At 39.9% G+C, this 16491-nt stretch overlaps 2 protein-coding genes across 2 annotated transcripts; one reads left to right on the plus strand and one right to left on the minus strand.

Annotated features, from left to right (window-relative positions):
• Positions 1 to 7334: 7334 nt before the first annotated feature.
• cebpb (CCAAT enhancer binding protein beta) lies at positions 7335 to 8942 on the minus strand. The gene has a single exon (XM_034875582.1). It carries the CDS (start codon positions 8729 to 8731, stop codon positions 7805 to 7807), a length of 927 nt encoding a protein of 308 aa, XP_034731473.1. The 5' UTR covers positions 8732 to 8942; the 3' UTR covers positions 7335 to 7804.
• Positions 8943 to 11724: 2782 nt separating this feature from the next.
• tmem189 (transmembrane protein 189) lies at positions 11725 to 14834 on the plus strand. Its single transcript, XM_034875584.1, has 6 exons — positions 11725 to 11962; positions 12625 to 12744; positions 12937 to 13028; positions 13103 to 13247; positions 13364 to 13576; positions 14070 to 14834. Exons 1-6 carry the CDS (start codon positions 11827 to 11829, stop codon positions 14189 to 14191), a joined length of 828 nt encoding a protein of 275 aa, XP_034731475.1. The 5' UTR covers positions 11725 to 11826; the 3' UTR covers positions 14192 to 14834.
• Positions 14835 to 16491: the final 1657 nt, after the last annotated feature.

The raw sequence follows: 16491 nt of genomic DNA on the forward strand, positions 1-16491 counted from the left end.
GATGTTTTCTTCACAGCGACTCTGGAAAAAAAGATGACACAATGTTTGACATTAATGCACCACTGAGTCTGTGCCAGACGCACACACATTAATGGAATGAGGTGAAAGGTAAGACGTGAACGCGAAGACGGTCACATAGTTAGACTAGTGTGGGTGGAATGTTTTCATGGCTGCCTCCATTGTTAACACACCCTACTTCCTGTTGAGTAATTTGTACATGTCAAAGCCCACACATGGCTACTACTATTATGTCAAGGCAGCTGAGATTTCACAAGTGTACAGGTGAGAATTTACTGTACATTTTATTGTCTTACGTTACAGCAGCTCACCAATAAAACTGTATTGTTTCCTCTTTTTCTTAAATATTTTCTGTTACATTTAATATGTCACATTTTGTCCCTTTCAGGCAGGGTTACCTTTTTAAATGAATATGATTTTTGTGCCATTTCACATTGCATACATATAATAAACCGAGTCACACAGAGTCTGTGGACGCAGAATTTCACAGAATATCCCACAGATTTTTAGCAGATGTTAAAAAAAAAAAAAAGATGTTAACACATCTTCACCCAAAGCAGAAATCCGTTAAGCTAAATTCCGCAGATTTGCATTCTGGATCACTGCTGAAAACTGTAAAAAGTAAAAAATCTGCAGATTCCGTTTGGGTCTGATGTTGATATGTAACACATCAGGCATGCATCCCAGTTAAAACTTCTGCAGAGCAGTTGAGTCCATCTTTCATCCCCTGATATGATGTATGTGCATCATTTACAGTAAGTGCCCCCCTCTCATGACTTGTGTTTGTGATGGTGGCACTTTTTGAATGTGTTCAAAGGGAACATTTTCAGTTCCATAATTTTCACAATTTCCAACGCCCAGTTGTCAAAATGTAACAGGATGTCAGGCTAAGTGAGCAGCGTGTCAGAGTGTCTGGTAATCTAGGAAAGTTTTAGAGGAGAGCTTTGAGGAATAGTGCAGTGGTCTGAACTTTCAATATAGAAAGTGTGGAGCCAGTTTGATAACAGTGTTAACTCAGCATTGGCTCATTTCTGCTTAGAAGGGATTTGTTAACTGTGAATGATTGTCTTTATGTGAAGTGACCATGACTTCCAACACCAATTCTTTTAAATATATAATATCAGAATGATAAGGGGAATATGTTGCAAGTTCATTATTTAATTTGTCTGAAATAAAGTGTGTCAAATACTATCTTTTTTTACTGGGGAATACTTAATAAGTATGTTTACTGCTGAACTGTGGTACACGTTTTAGGTACATGTACTGCATTTTACTTGGATAATGTATTTATTCTTTTGATTAACTTACCGTTTCATACTACTTTATACTTCTACCCCACTACAGTTCAGAGGAAAATATCTTTTTTCCTCAGCTATTGTTACTTGCTTATTAAGATTTTAGACACAAATCATACAATCAGCTTGTAAAAGTTGATGCATTGATACATTTATTAATCATTTTGAGTAATTTCTTATGAAAACAATTCCAAATCTACAACTTCAGCTTCTTAAATGTGAATATTTTCTAGTTTCTTCACTCCTCTATGACACTAAACTGGATCTATGCATGAATATATGCATATATATGAGTTATATATGAGGACAAACCAAGACATTTGAGGACGTGATCATGACATTTTTGACATTTTATAGACCATACAACTAATAGATTAGTCGAGAAAACAACCGACAGATTAATCGGCAATGAACAGAATCATTACAGAACAATCAAAATATGATTTGTTATACATCCATAATAGTAATCCATCTATACAAAAGTATAAAACTCAAAAACAAATACCACTCTAAAATCAGCTTAAGTTCATTTTGCTGAGATTATTGGTGTACTTTTCCTGAGTAAAGGTTGAAATGCAGGATTTTCTGTCATAACAGGATGAAAGGGCATTGTGGTATTTCTAATTTAATGAAGTAAATGATGTGAATATTTCCTCTGTCTCTTCGTTTTTCTTTTTTTTTTAGCAATAAATGGTGTACGGGAGGTTGTCTACCAATTGGAAGGTTGGTGGTTCTATCCCTGGCCCTGCAGTCCCATGCTGAAGTGTCCTTGAGCAAGACACTGAAACCCCGAGCAGCGCCATCGGAGTGTGAATGTGTGTGAGTGTTAATCTGATGAGCACGGCAGCTTTGAGTAGTTGTTAAGACTAGAAAAGCGCTATTTTAAAATACAGCACGTTTACATCGTACCGTATTGGGAATTAATATTGCATAGTCATATTTTAAAATGTGTGATATTAAAATATAATGTAAAAGCAGATGTCACTTTCTGTTGTGTGCTTTAAAAACGTATAATTACATTCAAATGTATTCTGGGCGATCAATTTAGTCCAGAATGGTCCTTTACATGTTTCATACAGCTTCAGTTTAAAAGGAAGTTATGACAGGCTTTGTTTACTTATTAATGTAAAAATTGATTAATTAAAGATACTTTGTACATTATTACAGTGTTCTTTGTAAAGTAAGGAAACACCTGTTGATCACTCGACCTAAAGCATCAATTATCGCTTCATACACTGCGAGCGCATTGAAATTAACTCTTGTCACACCCAAATTGAGCCAATGCTCGTTTTGCAAGGATGGCCTGATGTTACACAAGATCTGGGCAGTGATACTTGACACTGTGTAGTGACCGCAAGTCACTTCTGCACGTCAGTTTAATGTTTTTCACAGTCATCCACAGCACAAATAGCAGAAGTGAACTAAGATGTTGAAATCTTGGTGCACTTGAAGACAGATCATGTTCTGGTCCGTTTACCGTAGCTCAGGCGGTCTGGCTTCCCGTTAAAACCCATGCTCCGGATATCCGGTGTTCCTTTCACTTAGAGGAGGAACTGTAATTAAACAAGCAAAATCACGGTGTTAAAATCACCAAGACTCAAAAAATCACATTTACAAATACCACTTTCGCTAGAGTAATTCTGACTTGTGTGTGTTAGAAGCCGATTAAAGGATGACTATCAATATTTTACATTTTACGTATTGTCAACCAATCCCACAAAGAGATAAATGATCCGGGTAGCTAAAGTCAGCTAAATCTTATTCCTCTGTGCCACACACTTCTGCTGTTGTCCAAAAACTATTAAAAACACACCAATAAGCCCTACTGTTGCACTGAGTGAAAAGTTTCTTCATCATGACGAACACAGGCACTCTAGTTATTTTTGACTCAATTCCACATACACCATCCTGCTGCTGTGAATACTCACTGGCGCACCACCGCTTTATTAATCCGGGGCTGAAAATAGTCCCCAACAAAAGCACTATTCATTCTTATTCGAGTAAAGGTTTTTAAAAACTACAATGCTCAGCCATTTTAGGAAATAGGAGTATTTATTTGTGACTTATTTTGAAAGTCTCCAGTAGGAACCAATGAGCTTCGGGCTGAAAATCAACAGACTTGTTGGTTTTGGTCTTTCCATGGGATTTGTTGACTGTATTAAAAGCATTATATATTGCTAGCCTTAATCCCTTTTAGATGCATTACTATGTCATAATCAAGTTTTAACCAAATTGAAAGAACAGAGTAATTACAAGGTTATCATTTGATGCTGATTTGTATTTTGTAATTACTGTGATGAAAAGTCTTGTTTTGCCCAAAATCCAAAGATATTCAGTTTCCCATTCAGGATTCACTATCACGTGTGAAAAAGAAAAGCACGAAATCCTCATATTTGAGAGGCTTGAAAAAGTAAATATTTAACATCTTTAATTAATACATTTTTGACAATGAAATCCCTGTTTTAGATTGATTTTATTAACAAAATAGTTGCCAATTAATTTTATGTTGATCTACTTATTATGTATTGACTAATTGTTGTAGCTCTTTAGCATATATTTTATCTTTGTGTCTTACCTGTCTCTAAATAGAATTGTTTGTAAAGCTGCAACAAACCCCATGTGTTGCTCCATGTTTACTTGAGCTGGGGATCAATACTTGATTTCCATGCATGATTTTAAAAAATACACATATAAATTTGGGTTTGTCAGACTTGTTAGAGTTACTTTGGCACTAATTTCAGAACCTTGACGTCACTTTTCAAAACTCTAGACACAAAACTCACCACCACTGAACAAAGTTCACATTTTTTTAAACCTAAAATCATTTGTCTATTTAACAAAACTCACCTGTTCAATGTGATGCAACTCAACGTCAAAGTGCAACTATTTTAAAAAGCAACATTTCAATTGATTGTCTATTCATTTCATAACAGTGATCTGTCAATTGATACAACTACTCAAAATAATAAGTTACTGTTGCATTACTCTTAATGCATAGTTGTATGGAGGAAGAAACAATACTTCATGTATAGATCATGAAAGTTTCAAGATATATTGTCACCAATTAGCATGGAGCATGAACCAATTAGACTACATTATCTATGGATGTAATATTTAATCATAATTCTTTCCTGTAATGCACTACTGTTTCTATGGTCCTGTGTACTACCTTTACTGTAAGACTATTTAAAGTATTGACAGTATTGCACTGTATGCATGCAGCCCGTATAAAGTGATATATATACAGTATATAAAGTGTTATATATTTATATATTTATATAAAGTGATATTTCTCACTCTCTCACAGTGTTTGCCATGCTCAAAAGGTTTTTTCCAAGATGTTTGGCTAATTACGATGTAGATGAGAACCTGTGACCAAATCCACATGACAGAGTTGATGAAGATGTAGAAGTACAGTAATCACTTCTTTGTTTTGCTTTTTACAGTACACGCAAGTTGAACACTGCATTTGATGTTTCACAGTACTGTCTTTTCTTTTTTATTCCCTAGCTAATTATTTAGCTTTGATGAATAAATAAATAAAACATGAACATATGTTGGGATTGTACTGTATTATTTTCATCAATACGTTTCAGATTTTGTAGTATTCTCTCTACTACTGCAGTGCTTTTACAGGGATGTATTTTCATCTAGTACCACAATGAAACATGTACCACCTGTTTTGTAATACAATATTTAATAAGTGTACAAACACTGACACAGTGACCCTATGGGTAGCTTGTGTGTGGTTGATCTAAAGTAATGTTTGAATGGTATTTCACAATAAATTAGTTTTTTGAACTAGTGAATGTGCTTGTGATGAATGTGATTTCTTTGAAGAAATGAATGCACAATGCAGTGATTTGAACATTGGACAGCCCGTGTTACAAGTGACGATTGTTTTGAGTTTTGTGTCTAGAGTTTTGAAAAATGACATCCAGCTTCGGAAATTAGTAGCAAAGTGATTGTAAAAAACTGTAAGAGGAGGTTAAGTTTTCATCACTTAACACTTTAATTTGGGAAACACAATCTGATACAATGTTGTAAGGTGATTTGAGGAACAATACATTACTAATAAGTGCAAAAAGACATACTAACATGACTCATAGATGAAAGAAAATCTTCTATTTCTCAACAACTGGTACAGAGTGGACATTGCTGACAGGTGTATGTGTGTGTGTGTGTGTGTATGTGTGTTTATTGCCGTGTCAGAGGAGATTTTTAGGAGGCCCGTTTGCCTGTGGAGGGGCTATGATGCAACAAGGAGTTTACGGACAGACACTGCCCATTGACGGTAAAATGAGGAAAGAGGGTTGGGCTAAACTTTCAAGAAAAGAGGTCATCCTGTGTGGGAATTTCCCTCTCTCCTGTCAGCATGCGAGCCAGGAGCAGGGAGAGACTGAGCGGGGATACAATAGGAAACGAGGGGTCATCGAAGAAAGAATGCCTAGAATGTTTAAATGGATCTTTGCCAACACTGACAGCTACAACGAGAGCAGCGAGAGTAGGAAATGTGCTGAGAAAGTCACAACATGGATTGCCTGGATGTTAATTTATTAAAGCATGATATGAAACAATACTTTGTTTCTGCGGTTTTATTAATTATGTCATAAAATGTCACAGCTTTTCTTGAAATCTGTAAAAAAAAAAAAAAATGCTGATGTTTTGTAGGCCTAAAGCCAGGCCCAGCTACTTAACAGCTATTGTCCTGTTTATGATGGATTATATTGTCTTATTCAAATGTGGGTGTAGCATTCTTCAAGTAGTGATATGTAAGTAAGGGAGGATGTTGCACAACAGTTTAAAAGCCAAACTGTTCCATCATTGAGTGTGGTGAAACATCCACAGTGCTTAAAATGTCATCCCCCACCACACAAAACAGCAAAAGCTTTTTATACTTTATTTAGAGAATATAAAATGATGTTTAAATGCTAATTAAGAAAATACGTCCCCTCTTATAAAACTAGCAGAGGACGTATTCCCTGTGCTCGGCTGTTTGAAGTGAGAGTTGTAAAAACATTCCCCACCCTGAATTTACACAGATCACCTACAAATCCCACCTTGCCTCTTTCTTTATCCTCTCTGTCTGGGGTTTGCTTGTTTGAGGCAGATACGTTTCAAATTGTGCACACAGTAAAATGCAGTCTCAGGGCTTGGTTAATTTCACTGCAAACAAATAGTCAACTTATCTATCATGTCTGGTGTAACCTACTTTGTCACTCCCATTTTTAACTTCTTCATTTTCAGCATGTTTTCCACTTCTGGGTTAAACAAGGTTTGCTCAGGATTATTGGTATCTCGCCTGCGCAGACTCCCAGCCGGGTTGTTTGGCTGTTGAAGCGAGACCTGAGGTGATGTGAGGAGGTTAGTTGCTGATTAATTTTCATGCAACCTTGAACCCCTCTCTGGGCCAGTGGACCCAACAGACTATTGACAGAGCCGTGTGCTAAAGATAAAGCTAACATTTCTGGGCTGCGTGTCTTTTTTTTTGTGCTGTTCTCAGCGGTATCGTTTCAGTATGAATATGGATATATTTCCTGATCTGAGACTTTTGGCTTAGTGAACAAGTAAACACAGGAATGCAAATGGCATTGGCATTAATTAAAATCAATAGAAAAACACAATTTTACTTTACAATCCTCATTTATGTTCTATTACCGTGCCAGGGCACTGATCTTACCACTGAATGCCATGTTCTGCTTTATGGAAACTATAAATATAGCCTAATAATGAAGTGTGATGACGGTAATCTGCAGCATTATTAAAATATCTTTAGCCTTACTGATGCAAAATTCACTAGCTGTCCGAATCCATTAAGCATGTTTATTTTTCTTTCACTTTTGGCATATTGGCTTGAAAAAGATTGCAAATTTGCCTTATTATTGAGCCAGTTATTTGAATCTGCAATATGTGGTAGTGAAACACACCCTAATACACAGTCTGACTATCATGAATGTGTTAATATTGAAGGCAAGCACAACACCACTTGCTTGAAAAGGAGAAAAGAAATTACAAATGAAATTGTTTAGAGAAAGTATAAATCTGTTTAATTCAATAAAATATCAAGTACAATTAAAGCATTTCCCCTTTCGATATTAAATAATTAGACTTATTTCATTCATTGGCAATACTATTACAAACAGTTGCATCATTTCACTGCAGCACAACTCTTCCCTTGACAACCATTGCTCCAGAAACACAAAATGTAGAAATCCACTCGCATGTAGGTAAAATATGCACCAAAATACTGCATACACAACAATTACATCTGAGAATAAAGCTAAGGTGACTTGTGAAGAATCGTGAATGATAGCGCAATCCATGCACCCACTGCTTGAGTCCCATTCTTGTCCCTGTAAACTGGTGGTCGCTGTCTTCACCTGTGAAGCGTACCGTTTCCAACACTTTCAGTGGATCACCTCAGGCTCTAAAGTCCATCAATGCTTAGACAAGCAGCCCGGAGGTTCGTGTGGAGTCTCTGCTGGAGGTCCCTAACATTGTCCGGTGGCAGAGAGCAGGTTGCGCAGGGTGGCCAGCTCTCTGGACAGCTGCTCTACGCGCTTTTGTAAACGATCGTTCTCCGCAGCCAGTTCCAACACTTTATGTTGGGTCTCCAAGTTGCGCATTTTGGCTTTGTCCCTGCTCTTCCTCACGGCGAGGTTGTTCCTCTCGCGCCTCACCCTGTACTCGTCACTGTCCTTGTCGAGGCGTTTCTTTGATTTCCCGCTGGACATTTTGCCACTGTGCGATGGTGACCTGCTTCTACCTGACGGGGCAGGTGTGCCGGGCGGGCTGGAGCAGGTCGAGGACGCGGTGGAGATGTTACCGATACTGCCACTGGTGGACTGGTAATGAAGGTAGGACCTCATGTCAAAGCCAGACGACCCGTTCTCCATCTTCACGTGTTCCGGACTGTCGTCTCTCTCAGCGGCGGCAGCGGCGGCGGCAGCTCTGTAGCGGCTCCCGATGAGTTCAGGGCTGAGCACACTATCCACACGGGTCTCCTGCAGCTCAGTGTAACCCAGCGCGTAGGACTCCCTGGGGTCCCTCAAGTTGTCGCACTGATTCGTCTCCAGCTCGTTCAACAGCGAATAGTTCTTATAGTTCTGTAAAGCTGCAACTCTCTTGATTTTGCTCTCCGCCAGGAAATCGGAGAAAACGTCCCCCTGCTGCTGTTGCTGCTGCTGCTGCTGCTGCTGGTGGTGGTGGTGGTGGTGCGTCTGCGCCGCCACTTGCGGGCAGTGCAAAGCTGAATCCAGGTAAACGCTGAAGTCTATCGCTCTCTCCCGCTCTTCGATGCCCAGCTCCGTCATCGAGTCGGCGAACTTCCAGTATGAGCCGTTGCTGGTGGGACTGATAATGCTGTCTCTACTGTGGATAGCAAATCCGCCCTCGTCGTAGAAGCCGGCCACTTCCATGGATCTTAACACCCGCCGGATTGCAGGAGCATGGAGGGCTGAGATGAGTCGCCCAGGGAGGTTTTGGTTCAGTTGCCTCAGTTGTGAAATGGCTCGAGTGTCGGAATGCAACGAGTTTAAGACCCCCGTGTCACTGTGTGTGACAGCATGCAGTGAAACTACTTTGAAGAGGCTGAGCTCAGGGATTGGGAGCAATTGACAGGTCTTCCTGTCTCGGGAGGTTTTATCATAGCTGGTCTAAGTGCGAGGGGCGTGGTTTTGACTGGGCAGGTGTGTGACGCGCAGCGAGGAGCCAACCGGACAACCTGTGCATTTGTTGTGGTATGGACTTTGGGCGCAGCCCCAACATAAAGAGGGCAAATGCCACTATAGTGGTTTTAACAACATAACGAAACTTAGAAAAAACAAACAAAAAGTGAAAATAGAAATTAACACCAGTTTCTTTGCCCACAGTGCCAACTCCCAACCAAATGGGTTGAATACTTCTAACCAGCACACTGACAACACGTCCATTCACGCCCTCTACAGTCCCATCTCATCGTCTCGACAAAAAAATGGAAAAAATCCTACTCGGTGGCAACCATTTTCTAAATCCATGCGTAATCAACCTTTAGCAACGATCTTCTCAAGAAACCATCCCTAAACCTCTAGACAGCTGTTTTCCCCACAACACACAGATACAAGTTTAAACCAGACTGTTGTCGTGTGGTCAAACTGTACAAGATGACGCACACCTGACTTAGTCAGCCTGGGTTATGTCTAAAACACTTCAATGTGTTCTCATTAAGGTCCAGGACGATTTATTTTCGATTAGACATTATGACTTTTCTCTCAGAACAAATAGTAAAGAACTCACAAACAAGTATTAAGAACCGGGCACGGGGACTTGGCTCACGTGCCAAAACAGGTCTTGGTATCATATGCATATGCTTAGTAGGTCTAATGAGCCTCAATGCTCACATGCTCCTCATAACTTGACTCTCAGCTCTAGCCTACTTATACAATGCCATTTGTATTCAGAGCTGCGTAATCTCGATTTTAATGTAAGTGTCTTACTGCCACCTTGTGGTGAATGACAAGAATGCACACAATCGACTTTCAGTAAAGGAAAATATAGTGGACCCCAGCATTATGCATGCACCAGGTTATTATGGGACTCATTCAAATACGTGACTATACTCTATTGCAGGATTAACTTGTTAAGGGGTCCTGGTGCAAAACATTGCTGTTGGAGTATAAAACAGCATAACATGGAGATACTCAAGAGAGTAGGCTACAAGTACCTGAAAATTGTACGTATAAAGTACTTGCATTTTGTACTCAGTTATTTTATACCACTGGTCCATGAAAGCTGTCTGCTATTCACTTCTATGGCTTTTAACAATACATTTTGTTGTAAAATCGCATGTTTTTTTATGCAAAATAGGAATCTGCAAAGTGACCAATGCAGAACCCTCCTTAGTTGATATTGTAATATAGTGTCACACCTTTTCAATTAATCAAATGACATAAATCAGTTGGTACATACATAGTGAACCTATTGGCGGATTTGGAGGCCCCTGGGGGTCTGTTTTAAAATATTTAAAGAATTTAGTAGAGTTGAAGTACAAATTATCAAATGAAAATACTCAAGTAATGCACAAGTACCCCCTTTTTCTGGTTTTTAAGAATAAATGCATTTCCTGTAGAAACCCATTCCATCACTGCAAACAGTCAACCTAGGTTCTATTATTTATACACTGTAGGGTCCCATTTTGTGTGTCTAGTTGTTACACATTTTACTCAACAACACTTATCTGACAATGGTAATAATACCAGGGGAATATTTGTTACCGCCGTCCACTATAATTCAACAACACAATATTTATTTAACAGCTACCGTTGACGTAAATAATTTGAAATTAACCATTAAAACAAACAAGTCAAATTATAAATGTAGAACGTTTAGCCTACTTGAAATGAAGTAGTTCTACTGTATGTAAATGTATTGCTAATTTAACTTAACTTGGTGAAATTTAACATTTGCTCAACGGTAGCTAGCTCAACAAGTGACATGTATGCATAACTGCCACCCGGGGTTAGCCAATTAGCATTGACGCTAGCTAATAACACCCTTAGCAACTGGTCATACCAGACCAAGAGCTGTTGCAGCGAACCGACTGAATGTATGAATTGAGCGTTTTAATGCTTATTAATTGAACTTTAAATATGCTTTCAAATTAACTTTGAAGACTAAGTAATGTTAATGCGGAGCCCTTACGCCTCACCTGGTGATATACTGTCAAACTTTTCCATAGTTGAAGCTGTAGCAACACAAAATGTGACGGATAACTGAAGTCGCTGAAACACAGGGGCTCAGGTTGTTTCATATCATACAGTACAGAGCGCGCGAGAGAGAGAGAGAGAGAGGGAGAGCAAGAGAGAGAGAGAGAGAGAGAGAGAGAGAGAGAGAGAGGGAGGGAGGGGGAGGGCTCCATCTACTGTTGACAGTCGGTAACGGTACATCCACGAGAGAAAGAGCAGAGCGGGCACAAGACAAACCTGGTGGCCTAGTGGGAAACTAATAAAGAAGGAAGAGCCGTACGTCCTAAGAACTTTGCGTTGGTGCCAGACTTTGGTACACCAAAATACAAGTATTATCTCCCAGTTCTGTAGGACATATCTCAACAGAGATATTTCTGACCCTACAATTCGGTGATTAGAAGCAACACAGTGTACAAAGCTGGATAACATCAGTCATCATTAACGGTTGAAAGGCTAGTAAGTGGATAACAAAGCTGCTCAAATAGTTCAGTCAAATCAAATCGTAAAGAATGCTACAGGCTTGGCACTATTGACGTATGTGATTCGTAACAACTCTACCTTATTTCTAGTTTCCTTGGGTGAGGTCAGGAAATCGGTCTTTCCGCTCTCAAACCCCCATTGGTTACCCGGCCATTCGGGGAACATTTCCCGTCCCGTGATTGGCGGCTCCGCTCAACGACTTATACTTGATTGGTTGAAAACGTTACGCTGTCTGTGGGCTGAGAGCTTGATGATTCTGTTGGTTCCGGAAAAATTAGAGAGATTGAAGGGGCTGGGCCCACAGTAGAGAAATGGCGAGGACGGCTAACGAGAACGGGTGCGAAGAACAAACACGGAGCCAGGAGCCGCGAGGACCGGGCCTGGGTTCGGCCAGATGGGGTCCACAACACGCCGGTGCCCGAGAACTAGCAAATCTATACTCACCAGGTAAGTTGTTCCCTCGGTTCAAGTGTCCATGAGTGGTGTGACATAACGACAGTCTTTACAGTAGCTACACAGCCAGCATAGTTACCAAACACAAACGGAAAACTACTACAATAAACCATGAATAATGTGAGTCTGAGCTTGAATTAGTGTTTGAGTCGGTGGTGTTTTTTGACATTTCGAGCATTCAGGCAGAGGTTAGAAGAATCCATCAGTTTAGGCGTGGGTTGGACGCCTCAGTTGTCTATGGCGAGGTTGTGAACTTTCATAACAGTGTTGCTTCTCAGGCAGCCCATATGCTGTGACTCAGAGAGAAACACAAAAACTAATGATTGAGATAGTTCTGAGGTTTGGCTAGTCCCCTGTGCTATTCCTTCCATCATTCATACCATATAAAATTATGCCTTAACGTCCATTTTACAAATATTTTGTCTTTTGATCTCCTTGCATTAGTTGAGGATCTGTCAGCTTTGACTACGTGGTGTTCAGACTTCCTCCTGCCAGTAGGGTTTGTTAGCCACTAGGACAGTGTAAGCGTTGGTTTTGATTAAATGTCAAACCATTTTCAGATGCTACGGGTTGTTGACATGATCTGAACACTGTGCTAAGAATTGGTGTTCAAGCGTTGAATCATACTGATATGTCTAATCATGTTTTTGTTTAAGGCAAAAGATGTCAGGAGTGGATAAGTGTCATCCTCTGCTTCACTCTCATGGCCTTCAATTTCATTCACCTTCTTGCCAATTTCCACCTGGGACATCTGTGGTACATCCTGTTGAGTGTTGGTAAGTAGTAGTAGTAGTAGTAGTAGTAGTAGGCTTCCGACTGAAACAGTATATAGTGTTCTGTTGTACTGTCACTGGTTGGTGCATTCTGCTGTTGTTTTTTAAAGCTGCATTACAAACAAAGTGTTGGTTGTTCTCCTCCTTTATTTGAATGTTTTTCTCATCCTCCTTCTGTGCTTTTCTCCTCCTCAGTGGCAGGAATACTTACCGCGGACTTTGCTTCAGGACTTGTTCACTGGGGGGCTGATACATGGGGATCAGTGGATCTTCCCATATTTGGGAAGGTAAGGTATCCATTGTTTGTCCTCTAAATAATCTATTTTGGAATCCAGATTGCATTTTCTTCTCTTTTTTTCAGGCTTTTATAAGACCATTTAGAGAGCACCACATCGATCCCACAGCCATCACCCGTCACGACTTCATTGAGACCAATGGCGACAACTGCATGCTTACCATAGTCCCTTTAGCAAACATGGCCTTCAGCTTCCTCACTCTCACCCCCGGTGAGTTTCGCATCAACAAACTGAGTCTGACATTTCCTACTGTCTGATTTTCGAAAACTGTTGCTTCCAAAAAAGAAACACACCAAAAAAATACGTTTCTGTCTCTTTTTTTGCAGCGGAGATTTACCGTGTCTACCCCTGGTACTGCTACTTGTTCGCGCTGGGCATCTTTGTGACCCTGACCAACCAGATTCACAAGTGGTCGCACACGTATTTTGGCCTGCCTCGTTGGGTTGTGTTCCTGCAGGACTTCCACGTTATCCTTCCCCGCAAGCACCACCGCATCCACCACGTCTCCCCTCATGAGACGTACTTCTGCATCACTACAGGTTTGTCTTTCTTCTAGGGATTATATATGAAAATCAAGCCTGTACATCGGCTGTGTCTCAAACCGCCTACTTGCGCACTTCGAACATTTAGTGTTAAAGGGGAAGGACCAGGGACGTCGACCGGCAGCTGATTGGACGAACGCGTCACGTGGCGGCCAGATGGCGGCTCGTTCAGAATGCAATCTCAAATTTCACTAAATAGTTCACCGAAACCGAAAATTTTAGGCGAGAAATAGGCCAAACAGTTGCTGAATCGGTCTGTTTTTTTTGATCGACGAAGGTCGGTTTAATAGATTTGTCAGATTTTGAGAGCCGACCACTTGTCCTTTCCGGTAAGTGTTTTAACTTAAGTGTTCTTTTTGGAACAATACTAACCATTGGAAGTGGGCACTACTGCAGTAAGTTAGCAGCATACTGTGGGAAGTATGCGGAATGAGACACGGCCATAGTGTTTATGGGATGAGAGATTTTTCATTGAGCTTTGTCTCTCCAGGTTGGCTGAACTACCCTCTGGAGAAGATGGCTTTCTGGAAGAACCTGGAGGATCTTATCCAGGGCGTGACGGGAGAGAAGCCCAGGTCCGACGACCTGAAATGGGCTCAAAAAGTGAAGTAACGCCGCAGGCTAACTGCACCCTACCTCAGAAGACGCTGGCTCTGTGCGACCTTCTCATCCCCCTTTTTTGCCTCACACAGACTGTAATCCATAGAAAGCAAAACTAACAAACACTTTCTGATGCCATAGCTTTAAGTCTTGCACATTTTGTCTGTTTTTCAAGAGGAGGGCTCTGTTGATGGAATTTTTCATTACTCCCTCGTGGAGATCATTATTTCAAAATTGCAATATATCCTAAACTCTTCGTATGCCTAACGCAACTTATAACGTTTTTGAGGTGATTTAAAAATAAAGAGAAGGTTTGATCAGATACAGATAATTTCAAATCGCTTTCCAAGGAGATTAAAACATTTCCCTGACGTCAGAAAATTCAAACAAGCCCAGGACAGAACACTTGAAAGAGTGAACACTCACTTTCTTTTCCTCCAGAGACAAAACTGTTCATTTTCAGAGTGGATGGAGTGGACGTTATATTTAGCACTGCCTTTTTTTCTTTGTATTTCCACCTCATCAAGGGTCTTCTTGAGCAAGTAGTGACATTAGATTGAGGCCGCGGTAAGTAGTGGAGCTAGGGGGGGGGATATAGTATTTTTGGTTGCTTTACCAATGTTGATAGCTAAAGAACAACATGGTTAATTACTGTTACATTTGTTGATTTCATGCACATTTGGGTTCACCTACTGCTGTTTTTTTAAAGAGGGGACATGAGAATATTTAATAGTTTAGTCATTAATTTAATTTAATTAATCTGGCCACGGAAACAGTTTGCATTTGTACATGTGATAATAACGGAAACACAGACCAAATTACCATGAGTAATTTGATCTACAAAAGCGACATTGACATGTGTTGTAACTGTAGTCAGCGGTAATGCTTGGCCATTAGAAAATATGGGCAAACACACATGCATCATGCTGCTGTTTTGCTGAGTCAGTCCAGCCCGACCAACTAGTCTTTTCAGTAGATCATGTCCTCTGTGCAAAGCCTTTTTTTAGTTTTAAAGTTTTTTTTAGAACTTTATTTCTATAGGACAGCTTAGACTTGAAAGGGGAGTGAGAAGAGGACATGCAGGGGCTGCAGGTCGGAGTTGAACCCACGGCTGCTGTGCCGAGAAGTAAACCTCTATATATGGGCGCCCGCTCCACCAGGTGGGCTAACCAGGCGCCCGCCTTTTTAGTTTTTATTGGACTCGTGATGAAAAGACAGGTTAGCAGGAGAGAGGCAAATGGATTTCGGTCAAGCTGCCTTACGTACGGACTACAGATGCAGTACTTTTGTCTTTTTTTGTCAATTTGTGTCATTTGCTGCACTTTTTTGTGTCGCTATTCTGTTTTTGTTTCTGGACAGAAAGAACTTTAGATACAGATACTCTGAAGTTGTGTGCCAACAGTTCAGGAAGGAAGGATCCAGGAATTTCTTCACGCTTATAGATGAGGTTATGTAGTTCATTGATTGGTTGAAAGTTTTAATGTTATTGTACAGCCAATAACTCTGCAGTGTAATAAGAGACCCTTAACCATACGTCTTAACTCATTTGATTAGGTGAAAATGCCTTTCTTTTTCTACTAGTTTACACATATTTGCTATTTTAAGTTGGAAAACCGGAGCTTAAAAAGTTGAGTACTTAAACAGCATGACTTAATAACTACTACTAATTAAGATGTCTCTTACACAGACGTAAGAATGCATGCATGCGTACAGCATGAAATTGATTGTGCTGCTTTCAAAAGATGACCCCAAATTTTTACCAAATGTTCCCAGATTTGAACTTTGAAAATGTTCTCTAAAAAAAATCCTAGATTTTCAGGTGTAAATTGGAGGAGCTAATCTAGCTGTTCAACTGGGTTGATCAGATTAAAGGCTGTATTAGTAAGCTTCTGATGTTGTACTAGACAATTTAATGGTATTATATATTTTTATTACAGTAAAAAGATCATTTTGAAGCCAAAAGTATGCTTTATATGATGTAATATTTCAGCTTTTAAATCCTTCATACTTGATTTATATACATGATGGTAAATAGACGCTATGTGTCACTGCAATTTAAGTTTGAAGCCTGTGTAGAAGTTCTATTCCTGAAACTCTTTTTTTAAATTTTTTTTATCAGTTTTAGGCAAAAATATAGTTTGGACACTGCTAACTGCAGCAAGTAGACTCATTTGAACTTTAAACTTATAACTTATTTTATGAATGGGAGTTGCTGCGTTGTTGGCTCTACTGGATGATTTGGCGCTTCAGCAACTGGTTTTTGGTGATAATAAAAATATCTTTGTTTTTGAATACAATAGCTAAGGGTAATG

This window comes from Etheostoma cragini, chromosome 7 (assembly GCF_013103735.1).
Source record: "Etheostoma cragini isolate CJK2018 chromosome 7, CSU_Ecrag_1.0, whole genome shotgun sequence".
In the NCBI taxonomy this organism is placed as follows: Eukaryota; Metazoa; Chordata; class Actinopteri; order Perciformes; family Percidae; genus Etheostoma; species Etheostoma cragini.